General features: G+C 39.9%; 2 protein-coding genes across 2 annotated transcripts in view; one reads left to right on the top strand and one right to left on the bottom strand.

The window, feature by feature from the left end:
- The window catches only part of LOC105562877 (protein alan shepard), a 40,057-nt gene extending 26,626 nt beyond the window's left edge, over positions 1-13,431 (top strand). The window contains exons 3-13 of the mRNA XM_012014022.1: positions 38-143; positions 895-1,109; positions 1,549-1,607; positions 1,832-1,923; positions 4,453-4,512; positions 7,629-7,786; positions 8,164-8,317; positions 8,693-8,887; positions 9,346-9,438; positions 9,715-9,881; positions 9,994-13,431. Coding sequence (XP_011869412.1) covers positions 38-143; positions 895-1,109; positions 1,549-1,607; positions 1,832-1,923; positions 4,453-4,512; positions 7,629-7,786; positions 8,164-8,317; positions 8,693-8,887; positions 9,346-9,438; positions 9,715-9,864 — 1,282 coding nt within the window. The 3' untranslated portion in view covers positions 9,865-9,881; positions 9,994-13,431. The remainder of the gene's footprint in view (positions 1-37; positions 144-894; positions 1,110-1,548; positions 1,608-1,831; positions 1,924-4,452; positions 4,513-7,628; positions 7,787-8,163; positions 8,318-8,692; positions 8,888-9,345; positions 9,439-9,714; positions 9,882-9,993) is intronic.
- A 3,071-nt stretch (positions 13,432-16,502) lies between these two features.
- On the bottom strand, positions 16,503-19,988 carry LOC105562808 (ribosome biogenesis protein WDR12 homolog). Its single transcript, XM_012013889.1, has 9 exons — positions 19,734-19,988; positions 19,576-19,661; positions 19,002-19,212; positions 18,775-18,915; positions 18,276-18,451; positions 18,011-18,084; positions 17,676-17,922; positions 17,334-17,466; positions 16,503-17,037 (listed from the first exon to the last, which is right to left on the bottom strand). Exons 1-9 carry the CDS (start codon positions 19,856-19,858, stop codon positions 16,899-16,901), a joined length of 1,332 nt encoding a protein of 443 aa, XP_011869279.1. The 5' UTR covers positions 19,859-19,988; the 3' UTR covers positions 16,503-16,898.
- Positions 19,989-20,295: the final 307 nt, after the last annotated feature.

Below are 20,295 nucleotides of genomic sequence, written 5' to 3' on the forward strand. Positions count from 1 at the left end.
CGGCGGCCGCGTATCCGCCTTACACGCGCTACCCGAGCGCGGCGGCGGCGGCAGCGGCGGCCGCCGCGGTCGGCGGCGGTCCTCAGCAGCTCCCGGCATCCGCCAATCCCTTCGTCACCGCCACGTACGCGCAGCACACGTCGGTAAGTCGCACTCGCCGGCGTGCTTTCTTGACCTCCGATCGCGGTAGAGTCTGCCCCCCCCTCGACTTTGCCCCGCGTCACGGTAAACACTGCGGGAACGAGCGCGATGCCCCCCTGCCGACAGCCGGAACGAGAAGATAGGTCACTTTGATAAGCGTTTAATGGCTTTACGTGCGATATTTATTTACAAATTGCGCCGCAAACGAGGGCCGAGGAGGAGAGCACGTCTTCGGTGCTGTCCTTTTAACGTGAGAAGTCGGGCCACTTTTATTTTCAACAATTCTCCCTACGTTTTCGTTCAATGTACACTTAGTCGCGTGGAGTATCTTTACTTCGGATAAAGATAGGGGCAAGAATTCCTCTCTGTGATTGTTCGACAATTAAATCGATAAGAAACCTTTGCTCTGTAAATGTAGTAGATTTCTAAGGCCGAGGTGTATCTTATCCCACGTGAGTAATGTAGAGTAAAGAGAAATGTTGAAAATTTGCCGCCACGTTTCCTAATGATCGGAGAGTATTGATGAATGAGAATGGAGAGAATGTAGCGGGCCAACTTCATATTTTTGTCGCGTGTAGCTATCGATCGCGACAGTTAAAGCGGGATGCTAACTTCACGGAAAGATACGTGACTTAGTTGTAACACGAGTCGGTCGATGGTCGATCCGGTAAAAGCGGCACCCTCCGCATAAAATCAATCGCCCTTGGCTCTTTTCGAACATCTTCAGTTATCGCGCAGTATTGATGCTTGCAGTACGGTGGACAACGGGTGCCTACAGCTTCATCCCCGGCGAACACTAACAGCAGCTCCAGTAGTGCCACCGGCAGCCAAAGCGGGACGATGAGCACGAATCTCAGCAACAACGCTATGCAGGGTCAACAAGCGGAGCAGCTGTCCAAAACGAATCTATACATCCGTGGCCTCAACCAGAATACGACTGACAAAGACCTCGTTAATATGTGTTCTCAGTAAGTAACGTTGTACACGTGGCCGTTAGGACCCGGCTCGTGATAAATTGTACAAACGTCACGAATTCTCTCCACGCGCTTACGTGGCGCGCTCCGAGACGAAACTCTCGCTCGAAATCTTCTCGGTGTAAAATGCTCACATACATGCCACGTGACATTCCGGGAATGGAACCCGGATCTCTTGCTCGCCAAGCAAATACTCTATCTGTCAATTGGTTATTTGTCACAATACACAATACATTGGGACTATGGGTAGAAATTTATAAATCGTTGAGCCTGTTAGGTATAATAGGTATATAGCTTAACAATTGTATCAACAATTTATGGTGGTGTATCAGTGATCAGTGTCACTTGTTAAAATTGATATAGCTATAAGTGTAGCGATTATATAATTAATTTATGCAAATACGTCGGACCAAAAGACTCAATATTTTTGCAGGTATGGAACTATAACTTCCACCAAGGCGATTTTAGACAAAAATACAAACAAATGTAAAGGTACGCATTTTTATTACTCAGCATTTTCCAACTTCCTGGACTTTCTTAGTCATAATTCGGTGCAACTCGTCGTTCCGATACATTTGTAACTTCACCAGCCAGCGTTACGCGAATTTCTACAAAATCGTGATAAATACACGCGATGGACAAAATAATCCACTTCCGTTTTCTTACGCGCGACAAAATTGTCGGCGGGAACTTATATCGACTTGATTGTCTTGCAGGTTACGGATTTGTAGACTTCGAGTCACCGATGGCGGCAGAGGGTGCTGTGAAAGCACTGGTCGCCAAGGGCATCCAAGCGCAGATGGCGAAAGTGGGTATCTGGTTGCTCCGTAGACTGGACAGTGTACGTGGTTGTGCATGCAAGTACAGAGTAATACCAAAGTAACAGTAAACCTCTCTCTCTTTCTCTTTCACTCTTCTCTTTCTCTCTCTGTCTCTCTCTCTGTCTCTCTCTCTCTCTTTCTGTCTTTCCGTTGTCTGTATCGTTTTTTTTATCCCGTTCTGTCGTTCTGTTATATTCTCCATCTGTTTCTTCGTTCCCCTTCTCGTTGCCCCCTCCGTTTTATTCGCGAGGCCGTTTCGTCGGAGAGCCGATAGATCTTCTCACGCTGTTTCCGGGTGCGAAACACGACGCCTTTTCGACATCGATTTCTCTTCCATTGAGCACGTAGCATTTGAAACAAGTATTCTACAGCGTATTTCGATCAATCGTATTCTATATTATTGTTTCAAATTTTTGATTACTTTTATTCTTAATAAATTATTGCTGAAGGATAAGTGCTAAAGGTTAAGCTTTCGTGAACGAAATCGCCCCTTGCACTTGGTAAAATTTTATTTAGTTTTTCACTTTACGGAAAGATTTGTTATAAATGGAAAAATATCCTTTGTTGTACAAATCAAGTGTTTTTTTCCTCATCGGTTTCTTCGAAAGTCCTAATCTAAATGTCGCGAGGGTCATATAATCCTAGAGGTGAAATTCGGTAAAAGCCCTGAAAGAAACAGTCGTAGATCATTAATGATTAATTCAATAGAGAATTGGTATTTTGCGATGAGCGATTGCGCGTATATTTCTAATAAATGTATGATATCTCTCTGCGGGTGTTCCTCTATATACCGGGGACTGTAATGTTTTTTCTATCGAAAGCCTGTCTCCGTTTCTCTCTGCCTCTTTCATTTATCTAGAAATTTTCTCTGATACTTTGTCTGTCATTCCGTCTTACGTACCTTACCTACCAGACCTTTATCGGTGCTTGCTGCTATACCTCGGCCACAAATACAGCCGATACTATGCTATGTCGATATTATGTCTACAATCGCCATGTCATGAAAATTGCATTCTGCGACTTTCAGCATTAATTCCGAAACCTTTCTATGGAAATTCGATAACTCGTCATAAACTTTAGGGTCGTATTCATAGTCATTATTCGAGGCAGAATTATAATTTTACAAATATCTAATTATCTGTCATTTATTTTTCAAATCCTTTACAAGTTCACAGTTTTCTTTCATTTCAAGAAATGTAGCTGATGTAAATTGTATCGTCAAATAATTGATAACTTATATAGATTGAATTGTTGATTATTCACATGGATAATATTATACCTTTAATATATTTTTTCAGCTGTCATTATCTGCTCACGATATCTGCTTTCACCATAACCTTCATGTGTACAATTAATTACAATATTAATATATTATGATAAATAGTATTTACATAATAGAATGGCAAATAGTTTGGCAGATGTCAAAACAAACTTCTGTTTATTACAACTTGAAGCTTATTTACTGCGAATCGATGTTATGCAATATGATTAAAACGAAAGCTGAGTGGCTATGATCAGTTAATAAAATATGACTATCCAAATATTAATTCAAAGTTTAATAGAAATATCAATAATAGTATTGACGAATTCAAATTTTTCATCTATTATTTCCATCTATGAATACCACCTTTGGAACTTGACTTAAAACCTTGCTCGTCAACTCGGTGATTGATGTAATTGGGAAAAAAAAAGTAAAAGAAGAAGAAAAGTATTGCATTGAAGTATGGCAGCATAAACGACGTGTCAGTAGTAACTCTAGCATAGTAACATCGATATATTGTGCAACATATATTCATTATGTTTTCCATGTAATGTTAGCAGTTTAAAAGAAAGAGTATCACCTCGAACCAAAATATGAAATTGAACTTGTCAATGTCGACTCGATAGCAGTGTTCGGCGGTGTGATCGTTTATTTCTTCACCAAAGACGACGACGGTTTGCATAGAGATGCAAATGTTGCGTAATTCGATTAAAGTCCGCGGGCATCCGTTATTTTGGTAATCATGCTGATTTGATTTGATTAGCTGCTCGAAGATTCGATTGCATTTCGCCCGACTCTGCTCTGCGACAGTCGTTTTCAGTCTGACGTTCTCTTGCATTAAATCGCGTTCCTGCTCGAGACAGCCATAAGTAAAGAAAAAGCACACACTGCCGAACGAGAGAGTATCGGCCTCCCCGCCTGTTTGTACCATTTGTCCTCATACGACTAACTCCAGTGGAAATAGTTTCTCTAAGCTGACCGTGGTAAAAAAGCACGGGGTGTGATGACCAGCAGCTGTGTGACAATGATAATGATGATGATGATGTCGATCGCATGCGATATGATATAACTAAAAGTGATACAGTACCGTGTTCTCGATTAATCCTGTACCCGTAGGGTTACGCGGTATTACACCCGGATATAGGCGTTGTCTTTCCTCGGGGGAGGGGTGTTGGTTGGTTCGGATTTACACGTACACTTGTCTTACATATATGTACGAATGTATAATGAAACTTTAATCACAACACACCTACAGGTTGACAAGTGCATTCGGGAGCCGGTCGTAAGATTCAGACAGTACGGGGCCTCACGTTCGGTAACTAAACATTACTTGTATTACATAAAAGAAAAGGATCTAATCGAGTCGATTATCTCATGTAATTCGTATTAATGTGAATGTTATTCGTGCAAATATAATCATGTGAATATAAATGATGTTTATTACAGAGGATTACCGAGAGCCGTAGATACGGAATAAAAGAAATAATCGGAATAGAACGGACAGAACTGTTCGAGAGAGAAAATGTCAATGATAAATCAAGCTGTTGAATCTTATAGAAAAGTTCCCGTTAGCATAGGTCGTACTTTCGACGAATCTGTGAACTGTCCTATCGGAATATAAAAGTACAATTAAGACATAATACAGTGGAAGCTCGATTATTCGAATACCATTCAATTGAATATTCGATCAGTCGAACGGCGTGAGAAACGTTCAACGATTGTCCGAGTCGGTCGCTTTTATTTTACACGGAAACGTCCGGCCGAGCAATCGCACTTTTTTCCCTCTACTATTCGAATGATTAGATATTCCGTCAAATATTACTCGGTGTAATCGAGTTTCTACTGTATCTTATCATATATACAGGATGTCGCGAAATGGACGGCGGTTTTTACGGCGGTGAAAACGAAAAGTCGGCGGGCTTTGCAGTCTGCGTGCATTTGCTCGAAAAAAAAAGAAAAGAGATGAAGCTCCGCTTTGTTAATAACTGCCTCATTTCGCGACAGCCCGCATACATATGCATACGTGGATATATATGCACGTACACCTATGTATGTATTATGTATATGTATATATAGATATATACATATATATTTAAATGCCATCAGCTTGGCTTATATATCATGATATTTTCATTATTCGTTTTTTTGTTTTAATGCATTCGCAAGATTGAAGTAAATTGTCGTAAAGTATAAGTATATACTCAAGTAATCGTAGAATACTTTTTGATTGGTTCGTTGACGAAAGTGGTGGATCTCGAAATATGCTTGAGGGTGCATAATATCTCATCAGTCTTCAGACACGCATACGTTACTACTCTTTTTTTTCTACGTTCTCTTCGTCTCTTTCTTTCTTCTCCCTTTCTTCTCCCTTTCCCTCTTCGTCCTCCTTCTCTTCTGTTTTATCTTGTACTCTCCTGTGGAACTCGTAATAAGCAGAAAATCGGAGCATGAACACATGTATATGTACGTCCATATACTTAACATATATTATGTGTTTTGTGCGACACTATACTCGTACTCAAGAGTTGCTCCCTTTCTCTCCACATTCGTTCATGATTCATATATGATATATAACTGTATATACATATATGTATGTATATATATGTATATGTAAAAATGCCTGTGCTTTTCTTTCTTATGCTTCTCTCTCTCTTTCTTTCTCTCTCTCTCTCTCTTTTTCTCTTTCTCTTTCTCTCTCTCTCTCTTTCTCTCTTTCTCATTCTTTCTTTCTGTTTCCAATGAAATGTCACATGTTACTTGATCCTATTCTTTATTACCGCTTTGAATGGTTATTTGTAAAAACGACGAAGACGATTCCCGACACATGTAAATAACATTAGAAACGTGAAGATAGACATATGTAATTCGTAGGTATTTTTCTCGACTATCTTTTTTTTTTTCAATGCTTCCGATGTGTAGAACTTTTGGCCGCGTATTTTTATTTTTATTTTTTTGCGGACGCTCTGTGATACATTTACAGTGTGTATCGGTTACATACGTCACGAAATTTTCAACGCCACGGTAACTCGAGACGATCATCATTGCGCAAACGAGCGTTTCGTATCAAATTTCACCTCACGTGCGCAATACACGGGAAAATTTGTCCAATTTCGTCTCACGGGGGAAAACATGCGACAAAGTGTATGCACAGGCGACGTACTTGTTTCACTATCCCGTGTAAATTAAATAGAAAATATCTTCTTCAATAGATCTTTGGCTGATAACCGCAGTAGAGAGATTTTATAATTCCTAATGTGTATCTCTCTTTTTTTTCATATTTGTATATTTTATGTCATTACAATTGGATACTTTTTTTGTATGTTCCCTGTTCGATCCTTTGATTTCGTTCGGACTACTTTTACATCTGATTTTTATCTCACGCCCACTTGCTTTTATCTCCGTCGTGTCTACTTCTTGAGACTCTTATCCTAGAATCGTAGAAAGAAAAAGAAAACGACACGATCTTTCGAGTCTTGACGCGGGGATCGTTAATGTGTACGGCGATGTGTATGTGTATGGAATATAATTTAATATACCTGTCCGCGTTAGCATGTCCTCTGCGCGCGGAAAAACGCAGAGTCGGGAGAGCGAGCGATATTTTTAGAGGTAGAAGGTACATTAGCCGAGAGAAATGAATCGAATGCATCCCTAGAAGCAAGCAAATTTAGAGAGCCACCAAGAATGTGGTAACGTAATTGCCATGAAGCATGATGACCTTCCGACATTGAGACTAAATAATCGTCCAGTCGGTTCCACGTTCCGATACCGGTCTTCGGTACCCGTTTGTTCCCTGTTTTTTGCACTCTTTTCTTCGAAATTTAGACGGCGATTACTGCTTAATGGTCTCCTCCGTAGTGTCAATGTTGGTAGAAACCGTTTTACGTTGTGCTATTTACGACGGGGCTAGACACTTTTTACGCGTACGGCATTCGAGCTCATTTTTTTCGCACGTGTCCGCGTTACCGTTAGAAACGTTCTCCGTTACTGTTCCGAGAGTAAGCGCGTGTTATTATTATTTCGTTCGTCATTCAGTAAACTCGCGAATATCATTTTAACGTTCCACCAGACTAAGCGAGGGAAAACTCGCGCGGTCGCCGCATACTCGTTTGTCGCAAGATTCTTCCGTTCATTCATTCGTAGCTTCCACATCAGTCTGTGATGACGATGAAAGTGTATAATAGCCAAACGGTACAGAAATAGTTGGACAGATTTTTGCAGGCGTGTTGAATCGGTTTCGAGTCTTTGCGTGTATATCGTCTCGTCTTGCCTGTGCATCCCATTTCTGATCGATCAAACTCAGAGAGAGCGGCGATAGGAACGACAGTCGTGGAAGTTAAAATGATAATCCGCTTCAGATTTGTCTGGAAGTCATTATATCCACTGTGTCGCCCTGTTATATGTAATTGCATAGTGTTTTTACTCTCTTCCCAGCAACAGGAGCAGGACCCCACCAATCTGTATATCGCCAACCTGCCGCTAAACTTCAAAGAGAACGACGTCGAGGCATTACTCGCTCAATACGGACAAGTTATCTCTACCCGTATCCTGCGCGACACTTCCGGCCAGAGCAAAGGAGTTGGATTCGCAAGGTTCGCACGAAATCTGTGATAGTATTGTTACTGGCTTCCTGGCGGCTGCACTTGCCTTGTGCGAGATTCGTCTCGTTGGAATAAAGAAGAAAAAGAATTAGCACGTCATATATTGTTCCAACTTCATTTTACATCACGGTGTGATTAGAAAACAGTCGATTTTAATACAAAGCAGCTTACGGATGTACGGTTATACCTCGTTAGATTTGTATTTTATGTGCATACACGATCCACAACAAAATTAAAGAGCTGTCTTGAATCGGCGGTGCAAATGGCGAAGTACGAATTTATGTAACTTCCTCACGTGTAATTGTAGAGGCTTAAAAAGGCATATTATAATTTATGAGTAATCCGGTGTTTTTACGACTGCATTACAGAATGGAATCAAAGGAGAAATGTGAACAAATCATCCAAATGTTCAACGGAAAGGTTCTAACAGGCGCAAAGGATTCATTACTAGTTAAGTTTGCCGATGGCGGAAACAAAAAGAAATCGTTGTTTAAGAGTACAATATGGAGAGAAACCGGAGAAGTACGTACATATACTCTTTTGTCATCTCTCATAAATAATTATATATTATATGTGAACATATAATATGATTAACGTATATACATATACAAGTGTGACGTATGTTACTTCAAATGTTTTCTTAAATAGCACACACACATACACAGATTATATTATGTCAAATATTGGGTATATAGAAACTTTTTTAGCTTCAATAAAACTCTGATTCTTTATAGCATTGTATTTTATAAACGCGCGCGTGCGTGTGCATCTTCGCTATTTGAATACAAATTATTATAGAGATAATTTTAGAAACAAATCTCAAACATATTTTATAGTCTTTTGCGATTTCGAGGAGGTGCCAACGTAAATTTTCATTACTTTGACGTTTCCTTTCAGAATATGACTTTGAACTACGATACGAGCGGCGTTGGTCAGAACGGCGTTGCTACGACCCATATGCTTCCGGCGACGGCTCTGACACAGTACAGCCGTCACTACAGTCAGGCATTGCCTGGTTACAGTGTGCCAGGCACCCCCTGGGTGGCTCCTTACCTTGTGCACCCTTCCCCGCCACATATGCAACAGGTTGACGTGAGTTTTTATACACTTTTCGTTCATTTTGTTTTCATTGCTTTGCATATACGAGAATGCCTTTGTATCGAGTTTCGATTCGGGAAACTAGTGCAATTTTGTATACATGTGTCGTCGGACACGACAAATTCTCTATAGATCTAATGTTTAAACTCGAATATAAGATATTTCATTCATAACATTATCTCCTTTAAAATTCAATGCACTTTCTCTTGTTTCCACAACTGTTAGGAACAGTCTTGGGACTTCAATTGAAATATCAGTATGTCTACGAAATTATTTAATTATCAGTCGCCTTCTTTGAACGCGCACTTTTTTGGTTTACATAAAGATCGCGTTCAATTTAAGTCAGCTTTATTGTAAATCTTTTCATTTTTCGGATATTTTTTTTCTTCATTATAACATCATCCACTTATCGCCGCTTCTTCATCATTGGACTTTGTCGATCTTTGTTACAGATGATTCCGTCGGCCGATCCTAGTAATCCGCAGTACAGTATGATTCCTCAGCTCACAACGCAAATGTCTACCTTGCATCTCGGCACTGGTTCCGTAAGTTCTCTTTCGATTTCTCAACAGCTATCCGGATGACACAAATTTCCGAAAGACTTCTCAAAGGTTGAAGTCTAAATTGTTTCAACGATATAGAAAGATTAAAATCTAATGGTCTGGACGATAAATAATTAAGTATTTGAGACGTAGCGTATTAAAAATGGAACTGATGAAGACACTAAAGTTAAGCTAGGTTTTCTCGGACATTTGTGTTGCTGGGATAAATTGATTCGAACCGATAGTGACAAACGACAACTAATCGTCTTTTCGTTTCAGTACATAGCGAGCCCGCATCCCTATCCGTACACTACTTATCCCGCCCCTAGCATTATTCACACCATGCCACTGGGCGAGTCGGAGCAGACGAGTAATGCAGCGTCCCCCGACGATTCCTACCAGCAGTACCAGGCTCAACAGCCTAAGTAGGCCACGGTTTATAATAGGTCAGAATTCTTTCTCTCTTTTATGCCGTACGATACAGTACTGTGTACAACTACAAATTACTTAGCTTGCGATAGACAACAAACGAACAATAAAGGGATCTTTTGGTTGCAGATGTATGATCGCGCTAAGGGTTACATGAATTAGGAAAGGCTTACTGATTGACACATGGAGATACGCGCAGAATGAAGGAGAGCAACAGATACGAGAGCAGATTACATTAAGAAGAATAGATTTGAAACAAAACTACATTACGTAACGAATAAGATTCTTCCTCACGATAAATTGACTTGCCAGCGTTTTTATACGTTTTATCCAACAGTAAATAGAGGAAAGTAGATGATATTTTGCAACGAGTAGGCAGAGTGAATGTTGAGAGAATGCGTAAGAACGAGAGAGAACGAGTGAGCGAGCGAGCAAGAAAGAAAGAGAGAAAGAGAATATAATTGAAGGAAGTACAGGAAGACGAGTACGAGAGCGATCACGTGTCATCCGCGTGGTATGACATGTGCTTCCATACTAATACGGCTCCGTTAAAGCTACGTGACGTACAACACGTACACTTTCATATACACACGTACACAGAGAGAGAGAGAGGGAGAGAAAGACACGATACACGACAGTAACGAAAAAAAAACCAAGTTATTTACGAAGAACAGTTTAGTGTCAAGCTAATAGGCTTCCATGATGTAACTTTAGGTATTATGTTTACTACGGACAGATGACAGAAGCTAATCGAAGCTAATCTCGAGAGCTCGACAGTATGGATAAGTATTTTAATGCGTGATTGAAAGAGAGAGAGCGAAAGAAGGAGAATATGTGTGTGGATGTGTTAACTATAAAGAACGAAAGGAGATGAAAAAGAAATACTGCTCAGAAATATACAAAGGAGAATTCTTCCCGAGGAAATAATAGTAAATAATAATAATATACAGCAAAAAAAAAGAGAAAGAGAAGAAAGTGCGAGTGAGAGAGAAAGATAAATTGTGTGAGAGAGGAGAGAGAGGATACGTTATTTCCAGGACGATGTAATATTGAGAAGGGAAATTCAGAAAATCGTAATTACGACTAAAGGGAGGAGGTGTTCGTTCGCGAAACTCGCAAAGATGCATGTCTGCGGTTGAAAGAGAGTACTTTAACACAATTCATCTTCCGCGATAGCGCACCTCACCTCATCCGTTCTCTCGCGTGCAGGTTACACGAGCCATACACAATACACACATTTACCACCGCACCCTCATCGGAGTACACACGTCTTTTCGAGTTCTTTTTTCCTCTTTTCACTTTCCGCTTTTACATTCAGAAACATTCCACACCGGGTACGTGCGCGCGCCGTTGCACGGAGGTATTTTAAATTTGGGAATACACCAACTTTTCTAGCGGCACCGCTCGTTTCTAACGCGTTGCGTTTCCTTGTTTCTTTTTTTTATAACGACAATGAAATTTTATTATAATTTAAATTTCAGAGACAAACCAGAAAAATACGATAATGAAATTTATTTCTAAAACGAGCAAGGGGAGGAATGCAATATTCAGGATCTACGTACAGTTATTGTACGAAGGGCGGAAAGAAAAAAAATGGAACAGTGCTTTTTAGAGTGTTATATTTACGATGATTGCGAGTTAAATACGGATCGATATCACTTTTTAATTGTACAGTGAATACAGATATTTTTTTTAGAATTGTGCCTTTTCACACGGATCCGTTAAATGGAAGAAATAAAGTGAGAAAGATATAGAGAGAGATATATATATATATTATATGCAGGAGAAAATTGTTATAATATATTTTTACGCATCGTTAAATTCAGATGCGAAGTCGAATCTTAATTTTCTAATTAATATATCTGTAATTGTTTTTGTGTTAAATATCTCTATACATTTGTTTTCGTTGTCAATTTGATAGATTTTGTACGCGTGATAACATGCATTATCGAATTGGAATTGTCGGACTGTAAGAAAAACACAAAATAGACATTCACACACAGCACAAAGGCAGTCCGTATAATATATGATAAAAAGAAAAAAGAAAATCTTGAAAAATCAAATTGCGACAAGCCGAGAAACCGAATGCGAGATAACGAAAGAAAGAGTGAGAGAGAGAGCAAGGGAGAGAGAGAGAGAGAGAGGAAGGATGATTGAAAATGTGTCTGAAATAGAGAAAAAGAGAGAGATTAGAAAAAAAACGAAGAAAAGTAGATTTGTTACAAGATGAGAAATTAGAATGTAAATTAATTTATTTTATCGAAGAAACGCGTTATATATACTGTCGAGAGAGGATAAGCGGAAGGTAAAAACGCAAAGATTCATCGATCTACACCGTACACATGTATACGTATACACGCATATACAAATACACGCGCGTACAGACAGATCGAGGGGAGAGTAATCGAGACGACGCTCTGTCATCTTTCGAGAATTGGTGGCTGTAAATAAAATAAGTATTCGTGTGAACGATCAAACGGAAATTTCGATCGAGGAAGATTGAGCTTCCTGAGCGTCTTTGCGACCGCGCAGATAATTGTATTTACCGAGATGAGTATATTTTCTCAAGGATTTGGAAATTTGCAAAAGTAAACGCTTATATTACTTGAATTCATTAAAATACCTTCGTGTTGAGCCCCGTTTGAATCTTGATTATTCTTCACGTTACAACCTGCGCCCAACGAGATCTCCATCTCTTCCCCTTCTTCTGGATGTCTCTCCTCCCATATCTACCACCATCACTATCACTATCATCATTGCCATTATCGTCATTATTCGTGCATTCGTCGGAGTTTCGCGTTGTCCGAATTAGGATTGATAGTTGAGAATCGAGCGAGGGAGCGATAGAGAGGGAGAGAGTGTAAGAAAGCTTTTTACCAAAAATACGCGAAAACTGCAGACTACTCGCGCGACATACGAAAAACTAATACAGAAGAAGAAACGGCAGCGAGCAGATAGTTAGATAGAATTTTAGCGAAGTGAGAAAGCGAGAGAGAACGAAAGAGAGAGAGAGAGAGAGAGAGAGAGAGAGAGACGAGTCGCGTAGTTATTATTATAATATTACAATAATGACGCTGTATTATTATAATTAACGATTTACTATTATTGACGTCATCTAAACGTATGAAAGATTTTTACACTGTTGAGACTTGAAGTAAATAATATATTTAGTTTATTTTGGTACATCACGATGACGAGAGAGTGAGAGTGAGAAATAGAGAGAACGAGAGAGATAAATTGACGAAAAAAAAGAAAAAGGCCGAGGACGAAGAGGTAGAAAAGCGGAATACGAGCTATTTTTTAAGAGACAGACTTTATTACTCGATTTGAGTCCACGCATTAAGGTAAAAAGTAAAAAAAAGGAACGCAGGGGGTAAGAGTGAAAGGAAGAGTGACTGAGTGCGAAAGAGATTGTGTGCAAAAGAGAGCGTGAGAGAGAAAGTGAGTGAATGACGGAAAGTTGAGAGGAAAGCGCGAGAAAGAGAGAAAGAGGAGCACTTATTAGCGAGTGCATATTGTGTATTTGTTACACAAGGCGAGATTGTCACCACTTGACTGACAAAAAAATCCACATGTGATTTTAATAGTAAATTTTGAGAATTTTACTAAATAGAGACTTGTATACACTAAAAAAAAGTAACTAAAGTAATTATCGTGACTGACCAAACGAAGAAGAGGGAAGAGGGAGAAAAAGCTAGTAAACAGAGCAGCAGTAATAGTTGCGCCGACTGGTTCAGGGGACGAAGAAGGGGATGAAGACGCAATCTGTCCAGCATCCCCGGACATGGGCAAAGAGATTCCACGAGAGTGAATCCGGAAAAGAAGGGTAGCCGGAACAGAGAGAGAGAGAGAGAGAGAGATAGGGAGAAAAGGAGAGAAAGAGCGATCGCGAGCGAGAGTATAGTTATTATGTACAGAGAACGCGCGGAGACGCGCCTTTTTTTTCTTGCGGCGACATGTTTTTCGCATAGGTAGAGTTGAACTTGATGATTAAAAAAAAAACCGTAGGCTAAGCGAGACGAGTGAGCGAGCACTCGCTCGGATTAGGAGATAATAGGAAAGGGGCGATCTTTTATCGGATTAAGAAGCGGCTAAGTTTATAAATAGACGTAGTTAGGTAGAACAATAGTTTAGTTACATAGTAGTTAGGATACGAATATGCCTCTCATCCTCCGTGTCCCCTATCCTCCCTCTGTGTGTTGTCGCGGGCACGGGGGGCACGGGCGTGGGGCACCGTTCAGCCTATGCACCTCGCACCCGTCAAGACTGACTGGCTATTCATATTAATTGATAAATATATATATAGATATATATATTCTACACAGTAGTAGTTCTCTATATATATATAGATATATGTGTGTACATGTATGTATGTATATATACATGAACTACTTGTATAATTGTATAAATAGTAAGGAACTATTTGCTTGCTGCGCACCGCGGGTCGGGTGCGTGGGCTGGCCGGACGTGGGCTCTTGAACTCGATAGGGTGCGGGGGTTTGTGGGGTTTCCGCGGCAGAGTTACCCCCCTCCCCGATCCGAGGACCGGAAGCGCACGGAAACGATTCCCCCCGACTCCGGTCGCTCGGAGGGGCGTCCCCCTCTTCCCCACGTTGGATCACGTGGGCGTCAGACGCGAGAAATCATACGAATTTTTGTTTCCTATGCGATTCTTTGCCTCTAACGCGAACCTCTCGCCGCGCAAGCTCTCGGGCTTCCGCAGCCCGGCCGCCAACAATTTCTCGGGCAGGAAAACGGTTCTTGCCGCTGCGGACAATGCTGCTTTCCGTAAAGCTTTCTCTAGAGTTTTTCGCGTAGACACTCTTTAGACTAGGCGTACCGTAGTTGATAGGCTGATTGTAGAAAGGGAGACTAGAGGGAGCGAGAAACTGATTGAGCGAGAAGCGAGACGAAAAAAAATATAGGATGTTTTTAAGAGTAAAATAATGTTAGTCGAGATCGGCTTAAGAGAGTGAACGCGAATACGTGTACTTGCGTATGTGTGTGTGAGAAAGAGAGAGATAGGCAGAGAGTGAGTTAGCGATAAAACGAGGTCCGAGGTGACTAGATCATCGTCTTGTACTTCGGCTTGTACAGTCCTTAGCTTTCCAAGTTTTTAAGTCATTGTTTTACACGTGTTTGTTAAGCGACTTAGCTGTAATTACTCGAGACATCTTGGGTTTCTTCCTCCACACATCCTTCTCTTCCTCCCCCGATGTATCTCCGTGCCCCCGTCCCTTCTTTCTTTTTTGCATTTGTACTCCGCTCGTCCTTCGTGTTCGACGGCGTACGAACCCGACGGCGAAGGAAGCGGAACTTGTAATGTAATTCTACGACGGAACGAGAGACACGTACCCCGTGCGTACCGCTCATCTTTCCAAGATCAACGAGAGAAAAAAAAAGAGAGAAAAGAGCAGAAGGTAAAAGGGGGAACGATGTCGTCGGATGCTGAGGTCTCTTTTTAAATCCGCGCGCGAGGATCAATTTGTAGAATTTCGAGAGTACTTTTAAGACAGAGGCGAAAAGAAGGCGTTTAGCATGTAATGTGAGAAAAAAAAATCTTTAGACGTTAAGGCAAGTTGTGTCATAGTTAGTTAAGAGATCTAGGGAGACTCTTAGGAAGTCGAATAGGTGCTGTAATAAAACAAAGTTTAACACAAGAAACAAGTCAGAATTAGATTTTTCATGAATAAAGTAAATTTAAAAAATTACAAAAAAAAGAATGAAAAACGCTCGAGATAAGAGGAACGTAAAGAAAAAAAAGGAACGTAACACACGCGACGTCGACGACACAAGGGGCATAAGCCACTAAAAAGTGCCCTTAGTTTATTTTGGATCGTTTAAAAAAAACGCTAGTCTTTGTGTGTGAGAGAGAGCGAGAGAGAACGAGAGAAAGATAGTAATGTGGGGGTTTTTTTAGATAGGGTCTCTTCGAAGAATAAACAAGCAAACAAATGAAAAAAAGAATAAAAAAAGGAAAAAGAATTAAAAAACAATCGTGCGATGAGAGAGAGAGCGAAAGAGAGGGGCCGACGAGAGTGTACGAGCGAGAGGAAGAGAGAGAGTGTGCGCATGTGTGTACGTAGGTGTGTGCGTAACTTCGAAGAAGAAAAGAAGATAACGCGTACTCTCGAAGAACCGTCATCTGCCTATTTTACACACAGCACACGCTTACAAGGAATACATACACACACTCACACATCACATACATACAGACGTAACACACTTGTACAGAAAGAAAACGAGGGAAAAAAAATGTGCGTGCGCTATTGCGGAGAGGATGCACGCTCTCCGCTGCTCCTGTATTATTACCGCGTAACACCCTATGTGTGTCTCTATTATAGGGGCGTGCACTTGAATCGGTGGTCTTTTTAGAGTTACTTACGAGTAATGAAGAAACGGTTTGGTAAATAATTAAATAATTCGCGATGCGCGGGAAAAGCGAGTTCCCGGATTCGTCACGATTATCATCCCTTATTTTTGATCAATAAACGATCTGTTTTTGGGGATTTATGCCGACCGACACGACTCTTACTTCACCCATCTGGCACGGTTCTCCTCGAAGAAAGCCGCGGGAAGAGAGAAAAGAAGAGAGCGGCTGATGGTCCAGGAACAAAGAAGCAGTTTATGTTAACAGATTTCTTATTAGCATTTTGCTTTTATTTTCTTTTTGCATTATTACAAGAGATCGAGTCGTACCATCGATCAAGCCTTTATATTCTTTACGTACGATATTATGTGATTGAATATATAATCGATTTCTCGGTGGACTCGTAACTACGTGCTTTCCAAAGATCGATATAAAAAGCGTATATTCAACACACAAAGAAAAAAATCCTCACGATAAAAATTACATGGTCATTATACAAAAAGAGATTGAAACATTTTAATAATCTAGTATTATTAATTTTCTAGTTTAAAAAATCAATAATTAATATTACAAGTTTAAGCACATATTATGAAACAGGAGGAATTCCGATCGTTTCGATTATGTGCGATGCTTTGTAATAAGTTCTATCGTACCACGTTTGTAATTAGTGCTCTACGTGGTTGGATTTAAATATCCTTAGTGTGTTATCCGCACCACCGGACATTATCAGCTTAGGATTCGACCAGTCGCAGCTGAGGACTTTGTCTTCGTGTCCCAGGAGATCGAACAGCGCTGCCTTGGGGCTGAAAGGCAAAGATAAATTTTGCATAAATCTCGGATAACGCTACCACTTGGCCGATTTTCAATTTATTGCAATAAATAAATCTGAATCCGATCTGGACAATTTTAATTTTGAAGATAATTTTATCGAGTAAAGAATCTATAATTTAATATTAAGGTGTCGGTTCTAGCTTTCCAGAACAATTCTTGAAGTTAAATCGACCGCGCAGCTAAATAAAAGTTTGCAAAAAAACCCCGTGTTCTTTTAACGTAGCATTTGAGAGGATTTTCCAGATCGATATTTTAACTTCCAAACAACCTTCTGGTGTCCCAGAGTTTGACGATATTATCGTATGCTCCCGAAACGAAGAGATGTTCATCAACGGACGACCAACGTACTGACGCCACCCATTGTGTATGAGAGGTGAACTTAGCTTTCACAATTGCACCTTCTGAAACATACAATCGTAAATAAATCAAGTTTGATTCTCTTGGTGTACCTCAATTTAGTCAAAAGTTAGAGAAATTGTAAATTTGAACATGAATTTTTGTAATCTAATATTTAACATTCAATGTTATCATTAAAATTGAATTTGTAATCCTAATTTTGTGAAAAAAAAGATTAAAAAATTAGAAAACCGACGAGAGGTCTTTCAAGTACCTGTAGATCTTGGATCATACAGTCTCACATGTTGATCGGCCGATCCCGTAATCACAACACGTGACAGTGGCGAGTAATCAATATCGAAGAAACACTTGTCGCCGTGGATTTCCTGTTTGATACCATTTAATTCGGTGTCCCAAACCTTTATGGTATGATCCCACGAGCCTGTGATAATCTCCGTTTTGTCGGACCACACGATCCCGCTGATCGCCTGCTTATGTCCCTTCATCGCACATTTTGGCGTCTGCGTGTAAAACAAGTACAACGATCAGCAGAGGATTCTTCTTCATAAATTTTTTAATATCAATTATAATATCTACCAATCTACGTACCTTCGTTTTACTGGCGTATTCCGATCTTGCCCTTTTCGACGCGGATTCTCCATCATTGTCCCCTTCTTGCGAAGCTTAAGAAAACAAGTAAAGTCTATCTTAACAATTAACATTTCACTATTGCCAAATTATATCTGTATTCGTAGTTCAAACCCATATTTTTAAAAGAAGAAAATTATGTTACAAAGTTATAAAAGATACTGAGTAATTTAAATCTTTCAATAACATGTATCAAGACTAAAGGTTAATTTCTTATATCACTTACATGTTGACCATATATACAACATATTATCCCAGGCACCAGTTGCCATTAATGTTTTGTCATAGTTAACACTAACTGCTTCAATGCTTCTTCTGTGTCCCTTGCAGATATGTATGCATTCCACGGAATTCCTCGTTATATCCCAACTCCATATCATGCATGTGTTATCCATCGATGCGCTATACATGCACATAAATGTAAAATTATCGTTAATACGCATCCTTTACTGTGACATGCTCGAAAGTCCACTTTCGTATTATAAAAATGTATTCACATATTGATTTGAATAATTTACTAGTTCTAATACAGGTGAGCAAGAAATTCGTACATATCGACTGATCTCTTTTGCAAGGTCATACCTCGATTTTTTCGCAATTTCCGTCTTTTCTGCTTAAACACTTATTCTGTTCCAGACTAAATGTTAAGTAGAAAGACCAGAAATTGCAGAAAAGATCAGTCGATATACAAATGGCATAAAAGTGATAGTTTTCCAATAAATCACCTAACAAAGGAAGCATTGTCGTCGCTGAGAGATATCCAGGCCACTGCTCTGACGGGACATATATGTCCAGGGATTACAAGTTGATGTTTGCCTTTCAATGTCCAAATATGTAACATATTGTCGTAAGAACCAGTCAGGATCCTAAACAGAATTATTCCAGGCGTTATTACAATACAGTCACGCTTCAGACGCCAAGCGAATTTTGAATTTTCGTAATTGTTAGAAACCATTTTCCACAAACAGCGACAGCAGACACCCAATCATCGTGTATCAGACAATCCTTTGGCTCTGGTGAAGGATGCTTCTCCACGTATTCCACATCTATCACCTCCTCCGTAGAGACTCCCCTGTCAGCAATGTGATCTGTCAACGAGCTGCGTAGAAACTGTGAGCAAATCAGGAAATCAAACTCCACTTGGTCCTGGACATCATTCGACTCTGTGAACAATCGATTTGATCTTGAAAGTGATACAGGGTTTCTTCGTTAATTAATTTGTATAATCTGCGAAACCATGGCATGTACATAAATATTAGATATAACACGTTAGTATAATAATTTTCTTTCTTACGATGGTTAAATATGCTGAAAAAGACACAGTAGTGTCAAAACTCGTCCATTTCTGTAACTATTAGTAATCGACATTACAATGTAAAATAAATTTTACTTATGTAACATATCTACGACCTATTCTGCTCGTTAAATAGATTGGCCGTGAAACTCGACATATGTTGTAACATGTTAGATTTAATCCTCGGAAATTACTGTCAAAGAAACCGTTTCCATCGCAAGCGCTTTCTTACCTCTCAGAAGCTCGTTTATCAAAGTGTTTAATTCATCGGTGTCTATTGAGCTGTGAACCGACAAGGGATAATCTGGCACTGCGTATCTAGAATTGTTCAATTTGAAAATGTAAACTCTGTAAATCCGACGATACGAAAAGAAACAAATAAATCCTTACTTCTGCTGCTTAGTCACAAAACGTATTTGTATCTGACCCTGATCTCTATTTGCAGGCACCATGGATTTATCTTTCGATTTCATTTTAAGACGAGCTCTCTTAACAGATTCAATTTCCATGTCCATTCAAACCCGTTAGATTACCCCGATTTTGGAAATGAATAGATTTCTAACCTCACTTCACCGCCTCACAATTTCAAACAAGGCGTGCACACGTCGGCACGTGCATCAATGACATGTTCGTTTGTCGTTCGTGGACGGAAGTACTTTTCTCGATGTGTTTTGGAATGTACGAAATAGTACGAAAACGTGTGATCGTACGACCGTAGAATTTAAAACGCGAAAATCGGAAATCTCAAGAAACTAGTAAAGTATCAGCCGAATATAATCAGCGAAGAGGTGGGGCACTATCCAAAATCCCAAGAATTCAAATTCTGAGAATTTCAAATTTCAAATCGCGAAAATAGGAAATCTCGAAAACTGGCAAAGTATCAGGAGAACATGAGCTGCAAAGAGGTGGCACTATCTGAATTTCCAAGAATTTTTGACAATTTCCAAGAATT

This window comes from Vollenhovia emeryi, unplaced genomic scaffold, assembly GCF_000949405.1.
Source record: "Vollenhovia emeryi isolate VEMERY1.0 unplaced genomic scaffold, V.emery_V1.0 DF939183.1, whole genome shotgun sequence".
In the NCBI taxonomy this organism is placed as follows: domain Eukaryota; kingdom Metazoa; phylum Arthropoda; class Insecta; order Hymenoptera; family Formicidae; genus Vollenhovia; species Vollenhovia emeryi.